This window comes from Leptonychotes weddellii, chromosome 13 (genome assembly GCF_054177405.1).
Source record: "Leptonychotes weddellii isolate Sample4059 chromosome 13, ASM5417740v2, whole genome shotgun sequence".
Taxonomy (NCBI): Eukaryota; Metazoa; Chordata; class Mammalia; order Carnivora; family Phocidae; genus Leptonychotes; species Leptonychotes weddellii.
In genome coordinates, this window is record NC_138381.1 from 12,719,189 (window position 1) to 12,745,100 (window position 25,912).

Sequence of the window (25,912 nt, forward strand, 5' to 3'; positions counted from 1 at the left end):
AATACCAGCTCAACCACTTAAAAGCTGAATCACCCTAAACCAGTTACTTAGCCTTTCAGCTTTACTCTCCTCCTAGGGAATGATACTACCAATTCATCAAGGTTATGACACTCACAGCACACAAAACTGTCACCCTGCTCAACATACAAATCCCCTTCCATTATTGTCGAACACGTTAAATGCTCATTTAAAATTCTTAAATTTCTCCCCAAGGTTTTTGACCTGTCATTCATATTAATTATAAAGTCATTAGATACTATACCAAGAGATGACCCTATGGACCAAAATTACCTTGCACATTAGGTAAAATTGCTTCTTGGTATGCAAATGTGGAAATAAATATTCAACAGGAAGACAAACAGGGGAAATGAAGAGATGGGAGGAAAACTGAGCAAGGAGCTGATCTAAATTTCCAGGTCTGAAAACATTACCTACATCCGGGGATTAAAATCCAACGGCAGTGGTGGAACCTATTACCCAGTTACATTTACAAACCAACGGTCCAAAGACAGACACACCTTTAATTCAAGGCTTGAGTCCCAAGAGAGAGCCTAGATACCACCCACCACTCCACAAACCAAATGCATGTCCGCTGTGGGAACACAGAGCTACACGTACAAGCCACAGCCGAGATGAACCCACAGGCCTGAAAGCAGCATCCACACTAAAGTCAAGGTGCGGTAATGCAGAACCACAAGATGGCAACCATACCTATCTACTTACAAATCAAACTGGCCATAAACTAACATATTAAATAAGAAAAACAAGATTACACTTCAACATGACAGAAACTACCCAACCCCAAATGTACATTTCAGTGCCATATTTCTCTTTTCCTAATTTACAGTGATCTGGAACTGTATTCATGCAAGGCGTCCTGTACCAACCCCATCTCTCCGGCTCCTATAAACTCATTTTCTATTTCTCCCTTATAATAACTGCCCCTTCCTCTAAAATCGCTCCCTTTCTTAAGTGACATGAATGATAATCACACTAATCTAAAATTCACAAACTGAGAATGAGGTGTTCTCACATCCTATTAATGGTGTTGGGACCACAAACCAGCCACACAAATCAATGATTTTTTTAAGGGAAATATTGGGGGGGAGGGAACGTATTTTAAAAATATAATTTTTTCGGGGTGCCTGAGTGGCTCAGTCATTAAGCATCTGCCTTCACCTCAGGTCATGATCCCAGGGTCCTGGAATCCAGCCCCGCATTGGGCTCCCTGCTCGGCGGGAAGCCTGCTTCTCCCTCTGCCACTCCCCCTGCTTGTGTTCCCTCTCTCGCTGTCTCTCTCTCTGTCAAACAAATAAAATCTTTAAAAAATATATATATATATAAAATATATATATATATATATCATATATATCATTTTTTAAAGAGTAAACTCTTTCCAAGCAGGATACAAAACCCTGAAACTGTCAGAGAAAAAGATTGATAAATCTGACTACATAAAAATTTAAACTGCCCACATGGTCAAGAAATAACGACAAACAGGGTTCCCTTCTTTAATCTAACAAATAACTCTTATAAATCAGTAAGACCAATAAAAAGTGGGAAGAACTGAAAAAGCCATTCACAGGAAAGTGCAAATACAGACTAACTACAGACTCAAATACAGACGAAAATAAGATACAGTCCTCCTCTCTGAGCCTGGCAAAGATGAGAGATGGAGAGTATCTTATGTCTGCTGAGGTGCACAGATCTGAATACAGGACTTCCAGCGTTAAAAGGGTTGTTACTTCCTTAGAATCCTTAGAAGTAGCTTGGAATCATCACATATTTAAAAATGCATAACTTATGACCAAACAATTTCAATTCTAGAAATTTCTCTCACAGATAAACATATCCAAATGTGTTAAGAAACATATGTGGACATTCACTGTAATACTGTTTGTTTCAAAATATTTAAGAATCAAAATGGCCATAAAGTGCACTCATTAATTATGATACAACTAAAAATAGATTATGTAGCAAATAAAAAGGCAGCAATCTTTTTACATGTACCGATGTGTGACCATGTCCAATATATTTAATGAAAAGAGTTAAGTGGCAAAAAAGCGTGTATAGGATCATTCAATTTGCACAGTAAATATATACAAATACATAAATACAAGGGTATGTACATGCACAGAAAATTTCCATAAAATTTTTTAATGAAGGCTATTCTAGTGACTAAATTTGGAGAAAGGGCAATTTGGGACTTTTGGCATCACACCTTCCTCTACATTCTTCACAAGTAGCTTGAATAACACCTTTATAGTAAAAAAGATCTTAAAACACACACACACACACACACACACACACACACACTTCCATGATCATCACAGAGGAGAACCCTAAAAGCTGTTAATAAGGAAGAGTCAGACACAAACTTCTTAATTGTCATCCTAGCCAGGAGCCCAATTTCTAAAAGTGGCTCCTTATGGAAATATTTTTTTCCCTCTAAAAAATCTCACACTTAAGAGAAAAGTTGCAAATACAGTAAAAAATACTTTTTTAAACAGCTGATCTCTGACACCCCAACACCTGGCAAGACATCAGTATCTCCTACAGAGACATTCTCTTACAATCAATAACAGGACATTAATACTCTATGATAAATTAAGACTTAATCCTCAGACCCCATCTAAGCTTTTCCAACTGACCCCAAAGTGTCCTTTTTACCACAAAGACCCAGTTCAGATCCTATGCTGCATCCAGCTGCCAGGACAGCTCCTCAGCCCTCCTGTGGCTCTCATGGTTTTAAGAGGAATGTAGTTTGTGGAATGGTCACAATTTCGGTTTGTCTGAGGCGTCCTCATGATCAGATTCCCAGCAGGAGTCTCACAGGACCGAGGCTTTGTTGTTTTGCTACAGCCTGCTATGTGGTGATTCTGACTGACCCCCTCGTCACCCATCAAGTTCAGCTCCGGGGTGAGAGGTGGTACCTGTTAAGCTTCGCTATTCTAAAGTGACCCTTCCTCCCTTTATGAATAATAAGCATTATTTTGTGGGAAAGGACTTTGATACTGTAAAATATCCTCAAACGCTCAATCTGCTCATTCATTATCTATTTCAACATGGACTTGTGGTTTCCTCCTTTATTCAGCGTTACTGTTTTCTTTATTTTGATGTTCGATTTGCTCCAGATTTGACCACTAGGAGCCCCTTCAAGCCGGCTTCTGTGGCCTGGTGACCAAGCCACTCCATTCTTTGAGCACTGCCGAGCTTTCCGGCACCGTCGGAAAGCTGCGCCAGCCCTACAATCAGTTTTTCCTCCGAGGAGCCCTAGTTCTGTTTAGGGGAGAATGGTGTTACAAGTCAAGCTCTGAACACCAAGCATCCCCGCTGAGGGTGGCTGGGGCCGCTTCCAGAACCTTTCAAAGAACAGAGTCAGGGAACGTGTGTGTGCACACACAACCGTATTTATTTCTGTAAATGTACCAAAAATCATGGGTTCGCATCCATACCTTCAATTCCAATCAGACGCTCCAGGGCTCACTGGGGCGGTTCTTCCTTTCTGTATTGTAACTGCCTTCTCCAATAGAGAGACACCTGGTCCTCACGATTCTTAACATACTTATATTAGGTCAACCCCTGTAGTCATCTATTCCCACTCTTGCCCCTTCTACCTCCTGTGCAGGTGCCCTCCTGAAACCAGCTGAGCGCGAGTGCCCTGCCGGCCACCTCTCATGTGTGTGCGCTCTCAAACACTGTGCCAGGCCCCTCAGCACCAGCCCCATGACCGGGGACTCCTCACTCCACTTGGGCCCCTTTCCTAGTCCATTAGAGGGCATGTCCTCCAAAACTGCTGCCACCACCTGCCATGCTCTGTTCCACTGAGTGGCTTGAGGACTTATGGGTTTGGGAGGGGCAGGGAAAAAGAGGATAGGAACTGACGAGGACTCTTTAAAAATGACAGTCCTATGAAGAACTCAGGTACTGGTATTACTAAGACTTGAACCACAGTTTAGCACATCTCCTAGGAGCACATATGCATCAGGTTTTATTTTCTTTTAAAGATTTTATTTATTTATTTGACAGAGAGAGAGAGCGAGCACAAGCACGGGGAGCGGCAGGTAGAGGGAGAGGGAGAAGCAGGCTCCCCACTGAGCAAGGAGCCCGATGCAGGACTCGATCCCAGGACCCTGGGATCATGACCTGAGCTGAAGGCCGCCGCTTAACCGACTGAGCCACCCAGGCGCCCCTGCATCAAGTTTTAAAATACCTAAGCTGAATAATAAATATCTGAGAACACATATTAAAACAGAGGAGTATTTTAGAAACAGTACCAGGAAGAAAAATATCAGGTCTAATAGCTACTAATAAACTATAAAGTTCTAATAATGAAGAAGTGATCCTGGAACAAGAATGAGATTGTTGAGAGGAAAAATCCAGGAACATGTTATATACCTAAGAATGTAGTAAATCAGTAACATAGGAAAGAATCAATTCATTGTTTGGAAAGAAAAACAAATTTAGATCCTGGCCTCACTTGGTAAAACAAAATAAATCCAAAACAATTAAAGGAACAATAAAAATAACAGAAACTATCGTGTACACAAAAAGTAAATTGATCGTGTTTCAAAAGAGGGATAGCTTCAAGCTCTTTTAAATAAGTGAAGAATATATACGGCCCAAACTCAGAAGTTACCAAGTGAACAGCCAGTCTCATTCCTACTCCCAGAGGCCCTCTTCTTCCCTGGACATAAGCCTCTTTACTACTGTGGTTTTCAGAAAGATTCTTTACACATAAAGAAGATGTGGTATACACCAAGGAATATTACTCAGCCATTAAAAAAAAAATGAAATCTTGCCATTTGGGACAACATAGATGGACCTACAGGGTATTACATTAAGTGAAATAAGCCAGAAAGAGAAAGACAAATACCGTATGATTTCACTTATATGTGGAATCTGAAAAACAAACGAACAAACCAACAGAAACAGGTTCAAATACCAAAAACCGGTGGTTGCCAAGGGAAGGGGGTAGCGGGATGGGTGAAATAGGTGAAGGCAATTAAGAGGTACAAACTTCCAGTTATAAAATAAATAAGTCATGGGATGAAAAGCACAGCACAGGGACTATAGTCAATAATACTGTAATAACTTTGTGTAGTGACAGATGGTGACTACACATGTTGTCGTGAGCGTTATCGTATGCTACATAATTGTCAGATCACTATGTTACATACCTGAAACGAACACAATATTGTATGACAGCTATACTTCAATTAAAACTAAATTTAGGGGTGCCTGGGTGGCTCACTCAGTTAAGTATCCAATTTGATTTTGGCTCAGGTCATGATCTCGGGCCTGCTTAAGATTCTCTCCCTCTCCCTCTGCCCCTCCCCACCCAAAAGAAATAGACCTTTAAAAAAAACTAAATTAAAAAAATTTTTAAATTTAAAATTAGAAAAATACAGTGGCCTCCTAAACAAAATAAAACTCAAGTTTTTAATTTGTATTTCTGATTATGAGCAGCTTTGCATATGTTAAAATGACACCTGAAATTCAGTTTCTCTGTGCTATTTGTTCATATATGCTCCCATTTTTCTCCCTACTTTGGACTATTCGTTTTTATTACTTACTGACTTTTAGGAGGTTTTTTTTTAACGAGAAAGAAATTATTGCAAGTATTTTTTCTTGAATTTGAGGTTTGTCTTCTCTTTGTTTATATTTTCTTCTTTACATCAGGCAGAAATTTGATTTCTGAGTATTTGAATTTCCACTTTTAATGGTTTCTAGATATTGTGTGATACTCTGAAAAATCTTTCATACACATACTATAAATTTCATGTTTTCTTTCTTACATTTAAATCTCTGAGCCAGCTAGAGTTAATTTTGATGTAAGGAATGACATACAGTTCTAGCCTAACTTTTCCCCCATATGGCTACAGAGATATACCTAACATTTAACAAACAATCTGGGAATGACTTTGTATTCCTGAAGAGATAAACCGAAACACAGAAACAAAGACATATAGACCTAACATAGCATTTTAATCTTCATCTAAAAAATCATCACTGAGAAATATTGTATTACTAAAGGTAAGTTGTTAAAAATCTAAAAACACTAAAACCCACAAGGATACACTGGTAAAGGACAGATGATCTTACAAAATATACAAATGGCTAAACTTACAGAAAGATACTGAATTTCATGAACAAAGGAAATGAGCATTAAGCCAGTGAGATAATTATTCTCCTATCAAATAAGGATATAGTTTTTTAGATGATACTCAAAGCTAGCCAATAAACAAGTAAATTCAAACACTAATAGTATATACTATTTACATAACTTTTCCATAAGAAAAATAATAATATATGTATTATCAAGGATACAAAAAGAGGATCATAAACCAGTAAATCAATTTCAAAGAATCTCTCTTCAGTAGTAACTCATAAATCTGGAAAATTTTTTAGGTACAAAAATGGTCAAAGCTGTATTTTTTAGGGGGTGGGGGGGAAGCCCAGAAAATTGTCTTTCTTCCCAAAAACAAAGAAAGAGTCAAAGGATTACACAGCCAGATGGGATATATTCTGTAGCCATTCAAAATGATCTTGAAGAATTAAATATAAAATGCCTATAATTTGAGAAGGAAAATAGAATATAAAACTGCCTATCTAATATTACAGGCAAAACAAAAAACTGAAAGGAAAAATTAAAATGTCAAAAGTAGTTCTTTGAGTAACTGTCATCTTTTCATTACTCTTCCGTATTTTCCAAATGTTCTATATTGAACATCTGTCAGATTTATCAAGAAAGCCCCAAACTACCTAAATAAATTGAGCAACTCTTACATGGAGCACTTTGTATACAAACATACTGAATAAGATTTTATTACATTTTATCCCTCTAATTGGAGCAGTATGCAACAGACCTTTGAGTCCACTACCGGTCAGCCACACGACCTCAGGCAAGGTAAAGACCTTGGCTGGAATCGGAGGCCTGTAGCCAGCATCACCCGGCTGGGAACAAAGCACGCCCTGAAGCCAGCGCCGACAGGGTGAGAGCACACACTGACTTCCTCCAGGAGATGGCCTCAAGACGCACACTCTGCCGCTCACCACACCCCAGAGGCTGCTGGCTGGCATCCTCACTATGTCCTCCAGTGCCGACCACCAGGTTCATGCTCCAGACACCCTTCCACCCCCCAGGATCACAGCTAGAAGCTCCCTCCTGAGCCACTCCAGAGGCAGCGGTCTCAGTGCTCACCCACCTCTAAGGCCTGCTACTCAATGTGTACTCCATGGACCATGAGCATCTCCTACAGCCTACTGAATCGCAGGACTGTGTCCACTCCGGTGCTATGGAGTAAGAACCTGCACCTTAACAAGATCCCCAAGGATGCATAAGCCCACTGACTTCTGAGTAGCACAGGGGACCCAGGAATTCAACCAACTCTCCCTCACCATCATCACCCAACCTCACCAGTCTCATCCCTGGAATACTCGGTGACCACTGTCTCTGAGAGGCCCCAATATTTGCCAGGCTCTGCAATGAACAGATCTGCACCCCCTTACTTGGACTAAAACCCTGCAAGCCTGTTCGGGTGGAGGGCCGCGAGGGTGGGGGCGCTCCCGTGAAGCTGCCTTCCAGGCACTCCGCCCTCTGGTTTTAGTCACACACCTGCCACCGGGTCACGCTTCCACATTCGTACTCAGTTTGGCCCCTGCCTCACTGTCTGCTCCACTCCTGGTCTTCAGGGGACTTCGAATTCCATGCGGGTGACCAGCCAACACTGGGATCTTTGCTTGGCTGCCTTTTCCCCAGTGATTTCCTCCATCTCTGCTCTATCCTGGATCTTGTCACTCAATGAACACACCCTCCTTCCCAGATTTCTGCTTCTCTCCATCGAGGAGCAAACATTCACCCCATCTTCCCAGCCCCGTCCCATCCTGAGAACGCTGGCTCCCCACCGGCCGAGGGGGGGGTCCACGATGCCAACTGACACCCTTCTCTGCCTGCTCTCTGCCTCAGCAAGGCTACTCCACAAATGGGGCCGGCTCAGGTTGGGAGGGCAGACAGGAAGTCCCGCTCAAGCCCGGGTGCTCTAGGGCATCTATGTTCCAACACTGCTCTTCCTGAGTTTACTTATTAATAACTGCACGTTTCCAGTAAAACAGCACTTGTCTCCTTGGCCATTATCACCTTAATTTCTCTCTCCTAAAGGAAAGCCCTCACAGAGGGGTGAGTGGAACAATTAAACAATTACCGAAACCATACCCCAAACTTCTGACAATCACAACGAATGGCTCCATCTCCGAACTCCCTAATCCAGACATTTCACACTCTGATCTGCTTCATGACTTGCTTACTCCCATGACGCCTAATTCTTCAACTGCGGCTCACGCTCCCGTCTGACTCACCTAGCCTCACTCTGGGAATCTGTCCGTTTTTAAACACTGCACGCTCTTCCCTAAATTCCTTTGCCCCAGTGTCCTTTCGTCACATCCAAGAAAGTCCTTATCCGAAAATGTGCTTTCCTAACACTTGAACCTGAAATGCTGGAAAGATTTTTTTAAAAAATCCACACAGCAGGACAGACCATTATCACTATCATTTACTGATATTCAATCTCAAATGGACTCCACACCCTGGCCAGGATGTTCTCCACATCCCCACACAACCACTGTAAGTCCCTTCTGCTCTCAAACATTTGGTCCCCCACGCTCAGTGTAGCCACTGTTAAGCAAACTCTTACTTTAGGAAAAAATATGAGCCATTAGGCAAGAGATTCCTCAACTTCCCATCATGAAATGAGTCTCTTTACCCACATCCACACCCACCCTGCCCACACAGGGCCGCTGGGCCACCCTTACTCCACTTGCCCATATCTTCATCTCTTCCTCACTCCACGGGCAGCACGCTCTGGGAACTGACCCACCATGCCCAAGCAGTCACCACTGTAACTTCACCACCTACAGAAGAGCAGGTCTTCAGCAGCATTCATTTCCTTTTACTTTCCAACCCATTAGCCTAATCTTCTTACTTGACAACTTAAAACAGAAAACATCTCTAAAGTTGAGCTCTTGAACAAGGAACTCTTTCAATAAATATTTTATGGAGAAAACAGGAGGTTCACTGAACGTTGACATAGTTTAGAAGCAATTATTTATGATATCAGAGAGCCAAAGAGTCCAATGATCAAAGTAATTAGTTTGAGGTTTCCTAGTGTGAGCCTAGACCCAAATAACATATGGATAAAAAAAAAGTACTCCACAGAAAAATCTCTCTGTGATCTCCCTTGAACTCCACTCTAAGTCCTCCGCTGCCCATGATCTTGTCTGTGATACCGCTGTGACAGTGTCATTGAATTGTTACCTTAGGATGGGCTCTAGGTCAGGATGTCGCCGTTCTTCCCTTTTCAGTGAACCCTGATTCAGGGCTCTTAAGATGGTCTTGTCAAAAGTCTCTGAAGACACTTCCTTTGGGAGCTAGAAAAGGAAAACAGCAAGGCCAATGTTAAGTTTTTCACTTACTGCTAAGGAGGTTACAAACCAGAGGCATAAAAGGAACATAAATGTCTCTTGCTCTGTCATTGTCCCAAAGCAGTTCCTTCTCTAAATCTTCATGACACAGGCCCCGTATGGAAGCAGCATCGATTTTTCTACTAGGACAGTCTTCTGCCTTCTGGGCACACCTCAGGGCTCTGTGATGGTGCAGAACGACCCAGCGGCATCCAGCACGCTACTGGGACACGCCTGCACACCACTCCCGCTCTACCTGCCACATGCCACATGAAAGTCACATCCACACCAAAGCTAAATGGAGTAACGTTTTGCATAGTGTAGCTACGATTATTTTAATCCTCAAGTAGTATTCTGAGAAGTGTTATTCCTCCCTTTAGAGTCATCACCTTTGTGCCTCGTTTCACAGCTGAATCTCAGGCAATGTCAGATACCAGTGCGACGCACCAAATAAAGAACTGGGTGTGAAAGACAGGGTGAAAACTCTCATCTTCCTCACATAAAAAGCACTAATTGAAGGGTGAATAACCGTTCCCTCCACATGATGGTGGTGCCCTCAGAGCGATGTACCAGAAACCACCAAAAAAAAAAAAAAAAAATCACTTGGCCAAGAAAGGTTTTCTTTAAAAACAAAATTTTAAGTCGTTTTGTTTATTAACTAAGCTTACTTTTTAAAATTCCTAATAAATCAGGGGTGCCTGGGTGGCTCAGTCGTTAAGCGTCTGCCTTCGGCTCAGGTCATGATCCCAAGGTCCTGGGATCAAGCCCCGAATTGGGCTCCCTGCTCAGCAGGAAGCCTGCTTCTCCCTCTGCCACTCCCCCTGCTGTGTTCCCTCTCTCACTGTGTCTCTCTCTGTCAAATAAATAAAATCTTAAAAAAAAAAAAAAATTCCTAATAAATCAATCATTTATAAAATTAACTTCCCAGGTCTTTCAAGCATTCGAAGTTTTAAATTTGACTTCTGATAACTAGTCTTTGCAATGAACTCCTGAATTTACTGGCACTTTCACTAAAATTAAGAGTAGAACCATTAACACAGTATCTAAGGAGCTGCAGGAATAGAACAATCTACACAAACTGTCAGTTTACATACCGATCTCTAACCGGAGAATCCAAAGCAAGTATGCTTTTAACAAATACGCATTTTGAGTCAACGATTCAGAAATGGAAAATTTAACAAAGACAGCATAAAGTATTACTAATTTCAGGCAGTGAGACTATGGAATCAAGATGGTTTGTCAGAATGAAGTCCTTCCTGGTTCTTTTATAACCTGGTAAGGCTGAAGGCCCTGCTCGCACTCCACGCGCCTGCTGTGAAGAGCATGTCCTCTGATCACTAACAGGAAGAAACAGCTCCTGAATCTACACATTTCCCAAACAAAGAAATGACTATTTCAATATTTATTATTTTAATACAGATTAAGGACACTAGGCATATTTCATATTACCCATTTTACACAAGGTATTTCCTGAACATCTGTACACAGCCAAAGAAAACCAGCTTCAATGGAGAAGTCTGTTTCCACTACGGAATCACTGATGGCTCTTCTAAGCACCGGAAGGCATGAGCATGTACACTGTCACCCAGTCAGTGACTGTTCACGTGACTGGGCAGAGTGCGGATGTGCAGTCATCAGTATTTGCAAAATGCTTTATTTTCAAGTGGTTTTTATCTTCAATTTCCAAGGACTATTTCCAGCCCTAGAGGAAGGCACATTTGCTAAAAATACAGCTTTAAATCATGTCTCTTCTATTCTAGTCACTTCTGAATTTCCTCACCTCTTGGTCTTCGTTCCAGGACCCAGCCCCCCACCTCCGGGCCCCAGCTCAGCCCTGCACCAGCCCAGAGCGCTGGGAGGCATTTCTCCTCGCTAGTACAAGCTTCTCTTTAAAAACTTTGAGGCCTGGGGCGCCTGGGTGGCTCAGTCAGTTAAACGTCTGCCTTCAGTTCAGGTCATGATCCAGGGGTCCTGGGATGGAGCCCCGCATGGGGCTCCCTGCTCAGCGGGGAGTCTGCTTCTCCTTCTCCTCCCTGCTCATGCTCTCTCTCGCTATCTGTCACTATCTCTCTCAAATAAAATCTTAAAAAGAAAAAATTAAAACACTGAGGCCTAGGGGAGAACCATCATTACAATTTAGTTTTTCTAACTCTCCTCAGTCATCCCTCATTCCTTCAATCAACAAATATTCAAAGCCCAACCCTGTCCAAGCTACTGCGTTAGGCGGTGGGGATACAGCAGTGAGAGAAGAAACAAAAACCCTGCCTCCGTGGAGCTTCCAGTCTCACGGTGAGAAACAGGTGTCAGATGCAGCTTCTAAGCAGCAGTAGCAGGGGAAGGGAGCCTGGATGCGAGGACGGAAGCTGCCATTCACACGGGAAAAAAGGATTTGAAAGCACTGACCTCAAACTCACTCTTCCACATTACAGCAACCAGTGAAAGTGCAGTTAAACAGCATCTACAAAAGTTAAAGGCTGGTAGTATGTACAGGCTGTCAAAAGGACACTTTTGCTCTTAACTTTTGTAGATGATTTTAGAAGGGAGGTAAAAAGGAGAAAAGATATATGGTAAACTTGAAAGGATGCTTTAGAATAGGCAAGTACTTTCTGGAAGCATACAATGTTGCCAATTATTTCATATAACTTGATAAGGCATCTGTCCCACTTTAGAAAAATTCTGTATTCAAAAGTTGACTAACTAGGGGGATCATTAACTACCATGATTCTGAAGAGTAACTTAATTATAGGGGGCGGTATTTTTTTAAAGCACTTAAGCTTTCAGAAAAATTGTACGATTGCAAAAAAAAAAAAAGAAAGAAAGAAATCTGTCAAGACGAAAAACCAACTGAAGCTTAGGGAAACCCGACAGGAGAGACCGCCTGGTGCCAGGCCCGAGGCTCGAGGTCAGCCATGTGCTCTCCTGTCGAAGTCTCCCGGCAGCACACGGGACAGGCTGCCGGCAGCACCCCCACCCTAATGCATCAGGGAACTGGCCTTGCCACGTAGCAGCACCGGACCCCGCCGTACTGACGCCCTACCGCGAGATATTTCAGCCTCAGCTCTATCTCCCTGCAACCTAGCCTCCAGCACTAGAACTCCATCGCGGGAAGGGTAAGGCAAGAAAAAGAAACGAAGCATGTTGCTCTCTGACCTGTAGGACACCGGTTCATGCTACTTGCCCTTAAACTTTGATGAATTTATTCTCCTCAGACAGAGAAGTCAGCTATAAATAGAAGAGATTTTAAAAGTGCAGGGCTGGCGGTGGTGCGGGACAGCCCTTCCTAGTTTCTTCAACAGGCAGCCTGTTAGCCAGGCGCTAGTTTCTCCGGGGAGCTAACGGCCCTCTTCTCTGGAGGACAGTGCTCATGCATCCAGTCCTTCCACCACTCTCTCCTTCCTCACCATGCTGTCGACTGCCGACAGGTCATATGCGTAGGACCTTTGGCAACTGGAAATTAACGACCCCCCCATCTCTGCATGCAGTTAGGTCACCATCTTGAAGTGGCAGAAGGAGCTCTCCAGCCTTAACCAGGAGGGCCCAGTTTAAAATAAGCTGCAGGATGGGCACCTGGGTGGCTCAGTTGGTTAAAATAAGCTGCAGGAAAATATTCAAGTTGTCCCTGGGTATTAGTTATCCCTGTTAGCGGACTAACACTGTGATAACACATCACACTATGTCCTCCTTAGAGCCAGCACCTACCATGCTGCTCAAAGCTCTGCAAGCTGGCGACAAAGAGTGTCTTTTAGCTTTCAGAATGGAGACCCACATGATCTGAAAGAATATATTTATGGTGACAAGCACACAACTTAGAAACTAGCACGGTCCTGAAAATTTCTGATGTCATAGGTTCAATAACTACATCACATCTTCATCCAAAAGTTAGTAATGGAGTGGGAATGTTTCCTGCTTCTGGACTTTCTATCTCCTTATTAGCAATACATTTTAAAATATATTTGCTTATTGAGAAATAGTAAGGTACTGGTTAACCATTTAAACCCATTTCCTTCTTTTAATATTTAGCTCTACCCATACATGCTTCAATAAAATAGAATTAGTGTAAAAGAAACAGGCAAGAGTTTGACCAAATTGATCTAAGATACCTTTTACCTCTGCAAGTCTGTGTAAGACGTTCCCATTATCCCTTATTCTCAATACTCTGGAGAGTCTATCACTGGGGGGAGGGAAGGGGGAAGCCGGAACTCGAAGAAGGAACCAATCGACATGGATTTAAGGAAGTCCACAGAGGGAGCTGAAGAGCTGTTAGGTCTCAGAACACAACAAGGCTAACAAGCCTCCTCTCATCGTGCAGACGCACCCTTTCACAGGAAGTACCCTTGCAAACAGCCACCATTAATATATACCTTGGCAAGGAACTAGGAATAAGGTTCCGTTTTTTTTTTTTTTCATGTGGAAAAACCCTTCATCTCCTTGTATTGGTCACATAAGAAAAGTTCGGTTTAGAATAACATGACATTTTCTACAGATAATGTTCATGGAGAGTTCTAAGTCAACCTCTACATATGTGGTTACATCTTCCTGGTGTCCGTTTTGATATTAGGTTTCTGGATTCTATATACTACGTAAAAATCATTTTAACAACAAAATCTATACTTTTACCTTCAGTAGAAATTCCTGTAGTTCTTGGTGGGTTTTTGTTACTGTTGTGACTGAAAGATCGGACCAGTTTACCTGATTTAAAAAAAACACACATATTGTATGGTTATTTCTTAGGCGGGAACCGGCTGGAAAAAAGCCATGTGTAAAACAAAGGGCCTTACTTAAATTTTATTAAGATTAACAATTAGAAATATAAAGTTAACCTGGCATTGTCGTAATTTCTTCAAAATCGTTAAAGTTAACGGTACATTGACATAGTCTACTCAAAAAACTTTTTAATAATTCCTTTCAAATTGCACGGTTTTGTTAAAAAGTTGTCTTTTAAAATAAGACTACATTTTTGTAATTTTTCAGAAAGGAAAAGTTGTAGGACTCTAAAATGACACTTTTGACGGTATAGATCTATATACCAAGAAAGATAAAAATTCTATCTCCTGGAACTTATTAAATATAAATTCTTCAGAGAAATAACTAGAGTTTACTGCCCCTCTTTGATAGTACTACATTGTATTTTTATGGGATTTATGGCTTATGAAGAGATTTCATCTTTATCTCAATTCTTTAAAATTCTATTATGGTAGATGGGGCAGGTATGATGACCTCCATTTTCAGATGGAGAAACTAAAACTCTAAGAGTAACTTACTTAGATCTGACCCTAAGTAAGCAGAAGAGCCAGACTGAAATCTGTTATGCCACTTTACCTCTTGGACGCTTTTAATTCAGTGGACTTGATGGCGGCCAGCTAATAATCTCTACTTTACAATTATTTGAGCCAAGTAAAACTTGCACTAGGCAAATACCTAAGTCTTATCAGCTAGTCATACTGTTATTAATCAGATAGTTCAAAATAGGTATGAAATTGTATCTACCAATCCTCAAAGCAAATATCCTTATTAACTGGCACATCTTTTAAATGATTCTTAATTATTCGAATGTTCACTGAGCAGCTAACTTGGGTCAGACACTGTTCTCAGTGAAAGGGACACAGGAGTGGACAAGACAGCCAAAGTCTCTGCTGGCTGAGGTTCAGGGTCTGGTGCATGAGAGAGATGACCACAAATGAATAGTTAAGAATTCCCCTCAGGGATCCGGGCTCCAGAGAAAATGAACAGGGTGTGGTGCAGGAGCAGGATAGCACATCAGAAGGGTGCCGAGAAAGACCTCACAGGAGGGAGCATCTGAGCCAGCCTAGGAGTTGAAGGGATGTGAGCTGTGCCATGGCCTGGGGAAGACTGTTCCAGAGCTGGGGATGACAAAGGCTTGGAGGAAGGAACAAGCTAAGAGCTCCAGCAACAAAAGGAGAACCCGTGTAACTGCATGAAGAGAGCACAGTGGCTTGTGCCATGGGTTATCAAAATGTTCAGTGAAATATGTGGAGATAAGGACTTAAAATTTGCAAACTGAGGCTACTTCCCCCACAGAGCAGAAGCCAGAGTTCTGAAATTCATTCAACAAATGTACTAAGCAAGTTGGATATGGTGGGATGACAGAGGATGAAGAGTCCTGCTCTCCATGAGCTAATAACCTACTGGAGAGGAAAAACATGTCACCTAAATAGAAGACTCTGTGAAACTGGTGATGGGAGGATACCATGAATGAATGGAAACACATTCTGCTGGAGGATCAGTAATGACTTCATGAGAAAGGCAGAGCTGAAGTTTGGCAAGCAATACCTTTGGGGAAGAACTGAAGTGAGGGAGCACAGAAACGTGGCGTCGGTCCGTTTGGCTTCAAGGCGCTCAGTCCAACCTTAGGAGAAAGGGCTAGACAGTGAAGCCCAAGCAGGGAGGAGTAAGGAAGACATGGACAAGGAATCCGCATGACAGTCAACAGGCAAAAAGGAGACATGGGGAATGACAAAGCTGGACTCTACGGTTAGTTAGCTGTCTGAGGACAGAGTGACAGGAAAGCAATCAGAGAGAGGAAGACAAAGGAACAAAGGCCAATAGCCTTCGTGGACAAAGAAGAGGAGGAGAAAGATATCAGGGAAACCATGCCAGGAAAAGACAATGCCCGTGATCTTGATTTAAAAAAATACTAGTGAAAATGTTTACTTTTACTTTAAAAGATACATCTTACACCTCAAATCGAAGGCTCTTACTTTTTTTTTTTTATAAAATCATCAGAGTAACTTTAATGTGATACAGTTAAAACCTTGGCAAACCATGCAGCACATACTGAAAACAGGACAGTCCCTTAATTAGGACAAATGTATGTCTACGTACAGCTTTTTCTTAAATTAGCAAACCTGCTGTAAGTTTTTTCCAAAGATCAATTTTCATTTTTCCCAAAAAGTCATTTACCACGGTACATGAGACATCTGTTGGGGGCAGAGGGGCTTACTTTGAAGGTGTACTCCCAGTATTTGTCAGCCCTTTTTCTCTGGACTCCTTTCAACATTATCTTCTCAATGTGCACGGCTGAAAGAAAGAAAACACGTAGACTTGTTCTACAGAGACTAAATGCAGGTTTCAGTGACCCAATCTGACAAATACGAAACGATTAAGCTATTTAGCTTCATCTTTACTACTGGTCTTAAATCATGAAATAAAACCAAAAAGTGTAGAAGCACAGCAATGTGCCGTTCATCCGTGAATTTTTTTCTGTATCCATTCAGCATGCCGAGTACTCAGTAGTTCCAAACATCCTGTTAAGCACCAATAAATAAATAAAATACACCTACAGTAAAGATTATTTTTCTAGAGGATCATCTTCAAAACTGCTGTTATTCCAATTACCACATACAGCACTTTATTCAAGTTTTTATGCATAGTAGGTATAAACCAGAAAATATCTAAGTTTTTGTTTAAACTGAAAAAAAAAAACTTTCAAAAGTATATAAAACTGATAAAAATTTCTTTCCAATTGGGAATTTATAAATTGTTGTTCTCAACACGACCCTTAATATCATATAATGGTATTACAAACTTAACGTTATGAATGAACTTCACTATGAAGGTTCACTATGACAAAAATTTTCACAAATCTATTACACAGATAAAACAGTGGTCATAAGTTACATGAGTAATTCTGAACTGACCCAGGTAAGATGTCAGCTTGTTAATGAAGTAAACAAATGTACAAACTCCTGAACTACTCATTTAACACATCCTTCAATAAAAATATCATCTTTCAGGAAGTAAATATCTTTACAAATTGAGAAGAGCCAGTCTACTAACCATAATATAGGGACTTGAGGGGGAAAAAAAAAAAGGCAAGAGAAACTGTTGCTCAAACAGAAGAAACAGCGTGTAAGCAATAATGAGACTGGTAGTCATGAACATGACAAAGGTCACAGGGGAGTCAGGAGAGGGACTCCACAGGCTCGGGTCACTGTTAAATTCAGGGGATGGGAGATGGTGAAGAAAAGGAAAGGATTTACTTGGAGGGAAAGAAGTTAAAATAGATGAAGGAGAATACACAAAGTAATAGAAGTAGACAGGAGAATTAAGATTGTTCTAGATCACGGATGGTGAGCAATGCGAAAGCAGGAAACGTAAGATACAGAAATTTGCTGGAAAGCAAACATTCCTAACAGACTAAGGAGATACTGCTACCAGTATTTTGTGCCAACTTTCCAAATATATGGTGTCTGGTGGCCCGCTTCTAGGATCATGTCCCCTCAATGGGTGAGAAATGCTGAGGACGGAAACAAAAGAAAATCGCCAAAGCCAGGCTGGAAGCCTGAACTCCTCAAAACTGCTGCAGTACAACCAAGGCCAAAGCGGGGCAGGGAGGGTCTGCCGTCTTCAAAACCTTTTCTATTAAATTATGATAAAGGATGATGCTATTTAATCAAAACCATCTGACCTAATCTATGTTCAGAAAATACAAAGCAGCTCTACTTCTGTGAATCAGTGGGCTAAGGGCAGGGGACCACTAGGGCATTCTGCAGTAAGGGAATGTGGCTGTGTCTTCAGCCTTGATTTTACGTTCTACCTGACATGATCTCTCAGAATCAAGATGAGCAAGACAAAAGAATACGGTGAGGGATGGCCGGGGTAAGGGAGACGCTGCAGCCCTCACAAATTAAAACTAAGCAGCAGAGATCACATGCATTTGTTTAATAATAAAGAACATGGGAAAAATCATCTATAGTACCATCTTGCGGGTGTTAGCACTTTGATGTAGTTTTTTGTTTTTCTAAAATAATTTTTTTATTAAAAAGGGAAAAAAAAGGACCTTCATTGTAAAAGCAAACTCTGCTTCAGGTCACTCGCATGTGTAGTGAGTGTGGTTGAAGGAGGCTATGACTCAAGTAGTTTCATTGAATAGGATGGAATAGGTAATTATGTAGACTTTATTTGAAACATTAAACATGCATACCTATTTTTCCTCTGTGAGGAAAAATGTATTACACAAAAAGGACTATTGTTGGGACTGAAAGGAGGCAAAATGATGTTGATTCAAAGCTGCCATAATGGAGTGTGATGCTTACTGCCCACACTTTCCCCGGGTGGCATCTACATTTTCCATTTCAATTTTCCCCTCAGGTTAATGGAATCCCCTAATATGAAGAGAAGTGAATATCTGAACTCCTTTCTTTTCAGATGAAAATGTCCTTTCAATTCCCGCATCCCAGCCCTCTTGAAATCTGTATTACTGCAGGAAGCATGGGCTTGTAAGAAATTTCTTCACTTTCTTACAGTGAACTTCCGTAAAATTTCTTTTTTCAGGAAATGCTGAGCACATTCTCCAGATAAAGCACTCTACACCAAATACTTCGGGAAAATGTTAAGGTTTTTGCCCTCTGACAGTATCCAACTAGATTTAAGACAACCAACCGCAAGGCAGAACCAAGTAAGCACAAGCCAGGACGGGCCAAGTGTTGCAAAGCAGGAGCCCAGATGAAGACTCCAAAAAGTGGGGGACTGGTGCCTGAGCCAAACCTAGGACCTGTAGGATTTCTCTACTCCAAAAAAGAGAAGAATTAGAGTTAACCAAGGTAAATAGCACTCTGCAACCTTCTCCTGTAAGTTTACAAAAAACAAACATACCTTCTCGCTGGGTTCTATGAGGTGCCACAGGAAGTCCATCATGAGGTATTGGGGCTTGTTCTAGTAAACTGGCCTCATTACTTTGCATGTAATCACCATGAGCAGAATCATTCTAGATGAGAAAGAGGGGCACATGTTAATCTACTCCACAGACCAAGAAGAGTCAACTCCACAGAAATAAACCAGATTAAAATCTTACACTTTTAACAGCGACCACTTTAACAGCAATTTTTAGAGATCAAATAGGTGATTACACGTTAAGGGCAGAAAGGCACAAACTGGCATTCACCACTAAGAAAAAGGAATCAATATTTATTGATATCAATATTTATCTTCACTTCACAGTAATATTCTATCAATTATTTACTGTCCCAGTGTTCTTGGGACATGCAGCACATTATTACTCAGAATTCCCAGTGATGTCAATTTGAACCAAAGTGAACCAGAATCAAAGGAACACAGATAAAAGAGGATAGCTAACCCCCCACATATATGGGAATTTTATTTTTTACATTAATTACTGTAATTTTTATTCACTACTTGATTGTAGTGATGGTCTAACAAGATGCTTTGGTAGGAAAAAGTTTTACAAAAGGTTATCATCAATATCTGCCAAATCTTTCTGAACAAGAATGAGTATGGACAGCGGGTTTACCATTAGTCATGTTAAACCACCTAATAGCAACTGGGTGCTCTAAATCTGAGTTTGCTCAGCCAATCACTATCCTCAGTAAAGTGGAAGAAGTTTTACTCCTAGGAGAACTGCTGCCTGGAGTCAGGAAGGGCCTGCTTATCTCACACACAGCTCTCTAGAACTGAAGCAGTGCCGTGTATATACGGTTCCAACAACACGCTGATTAAGCCAAAAAAATAAAACAGCCTTAGAACTGCTGTTTATCACAACACACACCTTACTCCTTCATGTTCAGAATCTCAAAATACTACTCAGAACAAACCACCCCAGTTTCAACAATTACAATTTGACAAATGTGCAATAAATAATATACATTAATTTTTTTAAATTGTGTCAATTTAGAAATGAAACAAACAGAAAACCCAACACTTTCCAAGAATCCTAATTTAAAATATTTTGTTCTACTGTCCAATCATGCATGCTGGCCTGACAATAGGTTTGGGCTGCGCGTTGACAGCTCCATTTCTGGGAATAAAGCATCACATCAGAGACTCCTGGGAGCTAAGCTTCAGCCTTATATATAGCTTGTCTTCCTGTAGAAACCCAAGGAAATAAGCATCTGTCTACACAGAACCACTTAATGAGAAGGACAGCACAGATCTCTTCAACAACATCCAACTTCCAAAACATTTAGCATGATGGCATTCACCAACTTTCAATATTAATGATTTAAAAAAGGTAGACTATGAGAATTCTTCTAGCAACAACAAATTTACCTGTATCCTAATCCAGACCTTATAATCATTTACCACAAAGTCATAAAACAGCATTGGCCTAACATTGCTATAAGTATTTCAAAAATCAATATAAATAAAGCACTGTAATCCTCTCAAATACTTGTGTTAACTGGAAGAAGTTTAGCTGAATATGTCAACCATTTTTATAGAGTATTTTTCTACACTGCTCATTCATGATTCATAAATTAAAAATAACACCTTTGAATACAAATGCAAAATATGCAAAAAAAACCACAAATAGTTTTCATCAGGGAAATGCCCATCAAAATCACAATGAGATACAGCCTCGCACCCATTAAGATGGCTATTCTCCAAAAACACAGAGCACAGCTATTGGTGAGGATGTGGAGAAACCGGAACCCTTGTGCATTACCTGGTAGGAAGGAAAATAGTGCAGCCACTGCGGAAGACAGCGAACCAGTTCCTCAAATACTTAAACAGAGTTACCACGTGGTCCCGCAATTCCACTCGTAGGTGGAGAAGCTAGGGACTTGAGCAAAAGGAGGGACTTGAACAAATAATTTTTTCACAGCAGCGTCACTCCCAAAAGCCAAAAGGTGGAAGCTCAAATGTCCACTGTTGGGTGAACAGATAAACAAGATGTGGCATATATACACAGCTGAGTATTATTCAGCCTACAAAAGGAATAAAACTTGAATACATATTACAACATGGATGAGTCCTGAGGACATCGTGCTAAGTGAAATACCTGGCACAAAAGAACAAAGAATGTACAAGTCCACTTACATGAGGTACCTAGAACGGTCTCCGTCATAGAGACAGAAAGTGGAAGAGTGGTTACCGGTGCCGGGGGTGGGGGGATAGGAGTATCTGCTTAATGGATAGAGAGGTTCAGTTTGGGATAAAAGAAAAGTTCTGGAAATGGATGGTGGTGATGGTTGCACAAGAATGTGAATGCTAGGGGTGCCTGGGTGGCTCAGTTGGTTAAGCATCTGCCTTCGGCTCAGGTCATGATCCCAAGGTCCTGGGATCGAGCCCCGCATCGAGCCCCGCATCGGGCTCCCCGCTCAGCGGGAAGCCTGCTTCTTCCTCTCCCACTCCCCCTACTTGTGTTCCCTCTCTCCTGTCTCTCTGTCAGATAAATAAATAAAATCTTTAAAAAAAAAAAAAACTTTAAAAAAAAAAAGAATGTGAATGCTACTGAACTGTACACTCACAAAGGTGTTAAAATGGCAAATTTTATGTTATACATTTTACAATAAAAAATAAAAAATTTGGGGGTGCCTGGGTGGCTCAGTTGGTTAAGCGACTGCCTTCGGCTCAGGTCATGATCCTGGAGTCCCAGGATCGAGTCCCGCATCAGGCTCCCTGCTCGGCAGGGAGTCTGCTTCTCCCTCTGACCCTCCCCCATCTCATGCTCTCTCTCTCTATCTCATTCTCTCTCTCAAATAAATAAATAAAATCTTTAAAAAAAATAAATAAATAAAAAATAAAAAATTTTAAAAATAATTGTATTATGCTGCCTCCACAAATATTACATTGAAGCAACCATGAGAAAGTAGTCTGCTTCACAGTCAAAGTCACATTTTTAAAGTCTGAAGTTACACATTTTAACAGCCGAAAAGGCCTCCTGTTTAATAACCTAGGGAGAAAAATGGAGTATGAGTGTCTTTCCAAGGACTTAAGTTCATCAACCCATGAAATACCTACTAATTAAGTCTTCTCCCACCCTACATCTCAGCGTGCATCAATGCTATAAAATCATTTAGACTAAATTTAGAAACTATGTGTAAAATTTACAATTTTATCAGTTTAATAAAAATTTAATCTAATGGGACGCCTGGGTGGCTCAGTCGGTTAAGCGTCTGCCTTCAGCTCAGGTCATGATCCCAGGGTCCTGGGATCGAGTCCCACATCGGGCTCCTTGCTCAGCGGGGAGCCTGCTTCTCCCTCTGCCACTCCCCCTGCTTGTGCTGTTCACTCTCACTCCCTCTCTGACAAATAAATAAATAAAATCTTTAAAAAAAAAATTAATCTAATGCCTCGTGAGCTTCAGAGGTCAGAATCAAGTTTACTGGTCCCAAGAGTGAATGGCTCTCCGTTCTGCTGTCCCCCCTTTCCACATGTCACATACGCTTCCTTTACTCTGAGTACGGGGAAGGGTGCCATAAAAATCTGAGAGCCACTGGTTTAATGGAATCTTACAGAGAGGCATTACACCCGCTTTCTCTATTAAGTTCAGATTCCCAGGAAAACACACTATAGAGGTCATGCCAGAATTGGCATTTTACAAAGACTAGGTAGATGAAAGTGTCAGGACCAAGTGAAAAGTGGAGAATTTTTCTCTGCTTGGATTAAGAAATGAAATTTTAAAATTCTAAGCCCGCAAAAAATATGCACAGGAACACAAAAAAACATTAGAATGTGTGTGCTCTCCTCCCTTCTGTAACTCATCGGAGTAAAGTGTTTTCTGTCCTAAGGCGTGCCTCCTCTAAGAGCTCCTGGTTAGCGCAAATCCACGTCACGTAACACAGGCAGGCTGGACAGCTCGTTCATTCCAGAGATTACTCACATTTAACTTCTATACATGTAAATCCAACGCCATTATAGACTTGAGATTTCTCCAATGTGGGGAAAGTCTGAAATAGTCAAGTGGCTGGACAATCCAAAAGAGACTCTTCTAACACACCATGGAGAACAAAGGTCACGCTGGCCTCCTTTTACTTTAACAAAGGTCAAGCTGTAGATGGAGTTTATTTTAGCTCATCTAACAATGTTCTGCATGTTTCCTCTAGTCCTTTGATGCAAACTAAATTTAAAAACACCAAGACGTTCCCTATTTAAAAAATAAAGAAATTAAGAATTTCTTAGCTTTTTTTCTTAATTTACTAACTTCTTCAGGAGTTTTTTTTACACTCATCAAATGAGACTTTGAATACTAACATTAGTATCTAACCACAACATCCTATTAAGGTTTTGTGGTAGATCAAATATAGATAAAAATACTTTGATAGCCCTCCCACTGAAAGGTAGATCTAACTCCCCAGCCGGTGGATCTCGGCCAGCTTTCTGAGACTTGCCTGACCCACAGAATGTGAGCAAAGGCACATTTGGGATTGCTGAGGGCAGGTCACCAGAAGCCCTGCAGCCTGGGCCTCCCGAGCCACCGTGTACTAGTGCACTTGCCCCGAGGATGCCACACGAGAGAGACCACACTGACAGAGGACAGAGAGAGAGGGCTCCAGGCCCAGCTGCATCTCCAGAAACCCCGCGGCTGACAGAAGCTGCCCTTGCTCTTAGCTCCCGGTCTAAACCCCCGGCCCACGGAACTCTGCGAGATAATAATAAAACGGTGCTGGTTTAAGCCACTAGGTCTGGGGATAACTTGTTATAGCTGTAGGTTTTAAATTCTCTTCTTTCAATCACCAGGGTCCCAACTAAAGCATGTTATTATTTAAGCAAGATTCATAGAAAGCCTTGCTTTGAATGTGAGAAAATGATTAGTTATTAGAACCATTTACTGAGATGTCAAATTCCATCCATTTTGGTGGAAGGAGAGGGAAGGTGTCAGGGAGAACTGAAGAGGTCCCTGCTGCCTCTTTGAGAGGATGTGGTAGCACAGGCAGGCGTCTGCCTCATTTCTGCTAATGAAACAGCATGCCCCAACCCAAGGTAATGCCTGGCATCGCCTTCTAGCAACTGAAAAAGGGCAAATGACGTGCAAGAAGAAACGGGCCGGGTGAGCAGCGCACGAGAGCCCCGCTGCCGACACCTGCCGTGCCAACAGGTCAGAGGAGGGACACCTGGAGTCGGCGGCCTGAGCATCGTGCACGTTCCGGCTGGGATCGGGGCTCACCTCCCTTGTAGCTTCTTCTTCCGTTTCGCTAGAAGGTATGAGATGAGTGTGGCAGAACTGACCATCTTAAAGCAGGGGTTTAAAGCACCCTAGCCACATGTGGGGGGGGCCCACAGTTCACTGAACCTGTGTGTCCTCTCTACCACCACAGCCCCCAGACCAGCCGTGGCCACTGTGACCACGGCTCTAACAAGGTCTCCTCAACGTGACACGGGTGCAAGAAGCGGTGGCCTATGCAGAGCAGGGCTGGACTGCAGCTGGCTGGGTGGAACGGGGGGCGGGGGAGGGAACATCATCATAACTTTCTATGTGTTCTGGGGAGCTCTATGAATTTATTACAAATTTTAAAAACCATTCAGGGTGCCTGGGTGGCTCAGTCGGTTAAGCGTCTGCCTTCGGCTCAGGTCATGATCCCAGCGTCCTGGGATCAAGTCCCGCATCGGGCTCCCTGCTCAGCAGGGAGTCTGCTTCTCCCTCTGACCCTCCCCCCTCTCATGTGCTCTCTCTCTCTCTCTCTCAAATAAATAAATAAAATCTTTAAACAAAAATAAAAATAAAAACCATTCAAATTGTTGATGTCATTGTCTTTTCCAGAGAACTGAACTTGTAGGATGTGCAATTAGAGAAGACCTAGCAAAAGAATGCTGATAGGGAAGCCTACTGGAGAGGAGGGTGGTAGTTTTCATCCCAGAAAAATGTCACTAGCCTCGAGGGTTTCCTTGTAAAACTCCCTTCATGTTTCTGCTTTCAATGGGAATAGCACAATCTCTAGTAGGCATCTGTAGCTGACAGGTGGACGGGTGAGAACTATAAACTGTCTTAGACCACAAACTACAAGGGTATGGAAGGCGGGGGGGAGGGGGGCGAGAAACAGCCTCCCAGTCTAAACCAAAGCTGGGATCCACCCCCCCTTTAGAACCAGCATCTGTGTTTACCAACCAACCTTCTGCTTTCCTACTACAGAAGGGAAAAAGATCCCCTCTCGTACCCTAGAACTAGGATGCTAAACCAGGAATTGCTACATCTCCTGGGCTAGCAGCCCCCAAACCTTTAAATCCCCACTTTACCAGACATTCTAGGGGAGGTGAAAAGAACACACCCCTGAGCATGAGTAGCAGCAGATCTATAGAGAATGTGCTTTCCTCCCCAGGCCATATACACCTACCAACTGCCCTCTCCCTCCCTGCCCCACCCCACAGGAGATGAGAGGGAGGGGACTCAAGGGGTCCTCAGTAGGAAGCAAGACCTGGGCTCAGAAGCCCGACAGCCACGGCACTGCCGGGACCTCCAGCTCCTGCAGCAGAGCCCCAGCCTTCAGCTCCAGTGGGGATATGTTCCTGGAACCATGCAGAAACGGAAGCTTACAGAGTTTAAAAAGGATTTTTGACAGTGACTGATTGATAGGTTGGTAAATAGGACAGTGCGGAGAAACGTTGCATTAGGACTTCTGTTTAACGCCACCTGTTAGAACACACACCTTCCCTAAACAAAACCACCCCAAACCGCTCTTTTCATCAGGCAATCTCTCCGTAAGCTTGATGGTCTCTTTCTCAAGAAATACCCTCCAAACACACATGACCCTGTTGTTGC

The 25,912-nt window shown here is 42.1% G+C and overlaps 1 protein-coding gene across 2 annotated transcripts in view; it reads right to left on the reverse strand.

Moving 5' to 3' along the window:
• ZCCHC2 (zinc finger CCHC-type containing 2) overlaps window positions 1-25,912 on the reverse strand; it is a 60,874-nt gene that overhangs the window by 26,412 nt on the left and 8,550 nt on the right. For both annotated transcript variants that reach the window (XR_014139560.1, XM_081801073.1), the window contains exons 2-5: window positions 19,075-19,186; window positions 16,421-16,497; window positions 14,077-14,148; window positions 9,314-9,426 (exon numbers count right to left, since the gene is read on the reverse strand). Coding sequence is in view for 1 of the 2 variants with exons in the window: in XM_081801073.1 (XP_081657199.1) it covers window positions 9,314-9,426; window positions 14,077-14,148; window positions 16,421-16,497; window positions 19,075-19,186 (374 nt within the window). In the remaining variant the exon portion in view is untranslated. The remainder of the gene's footprint in view (window positions 1-9,313; window positions 9,427-14,076; window positions 14,149-16,420; window positions 16,498-19,074; window positions 19,187-25,912) is intronic.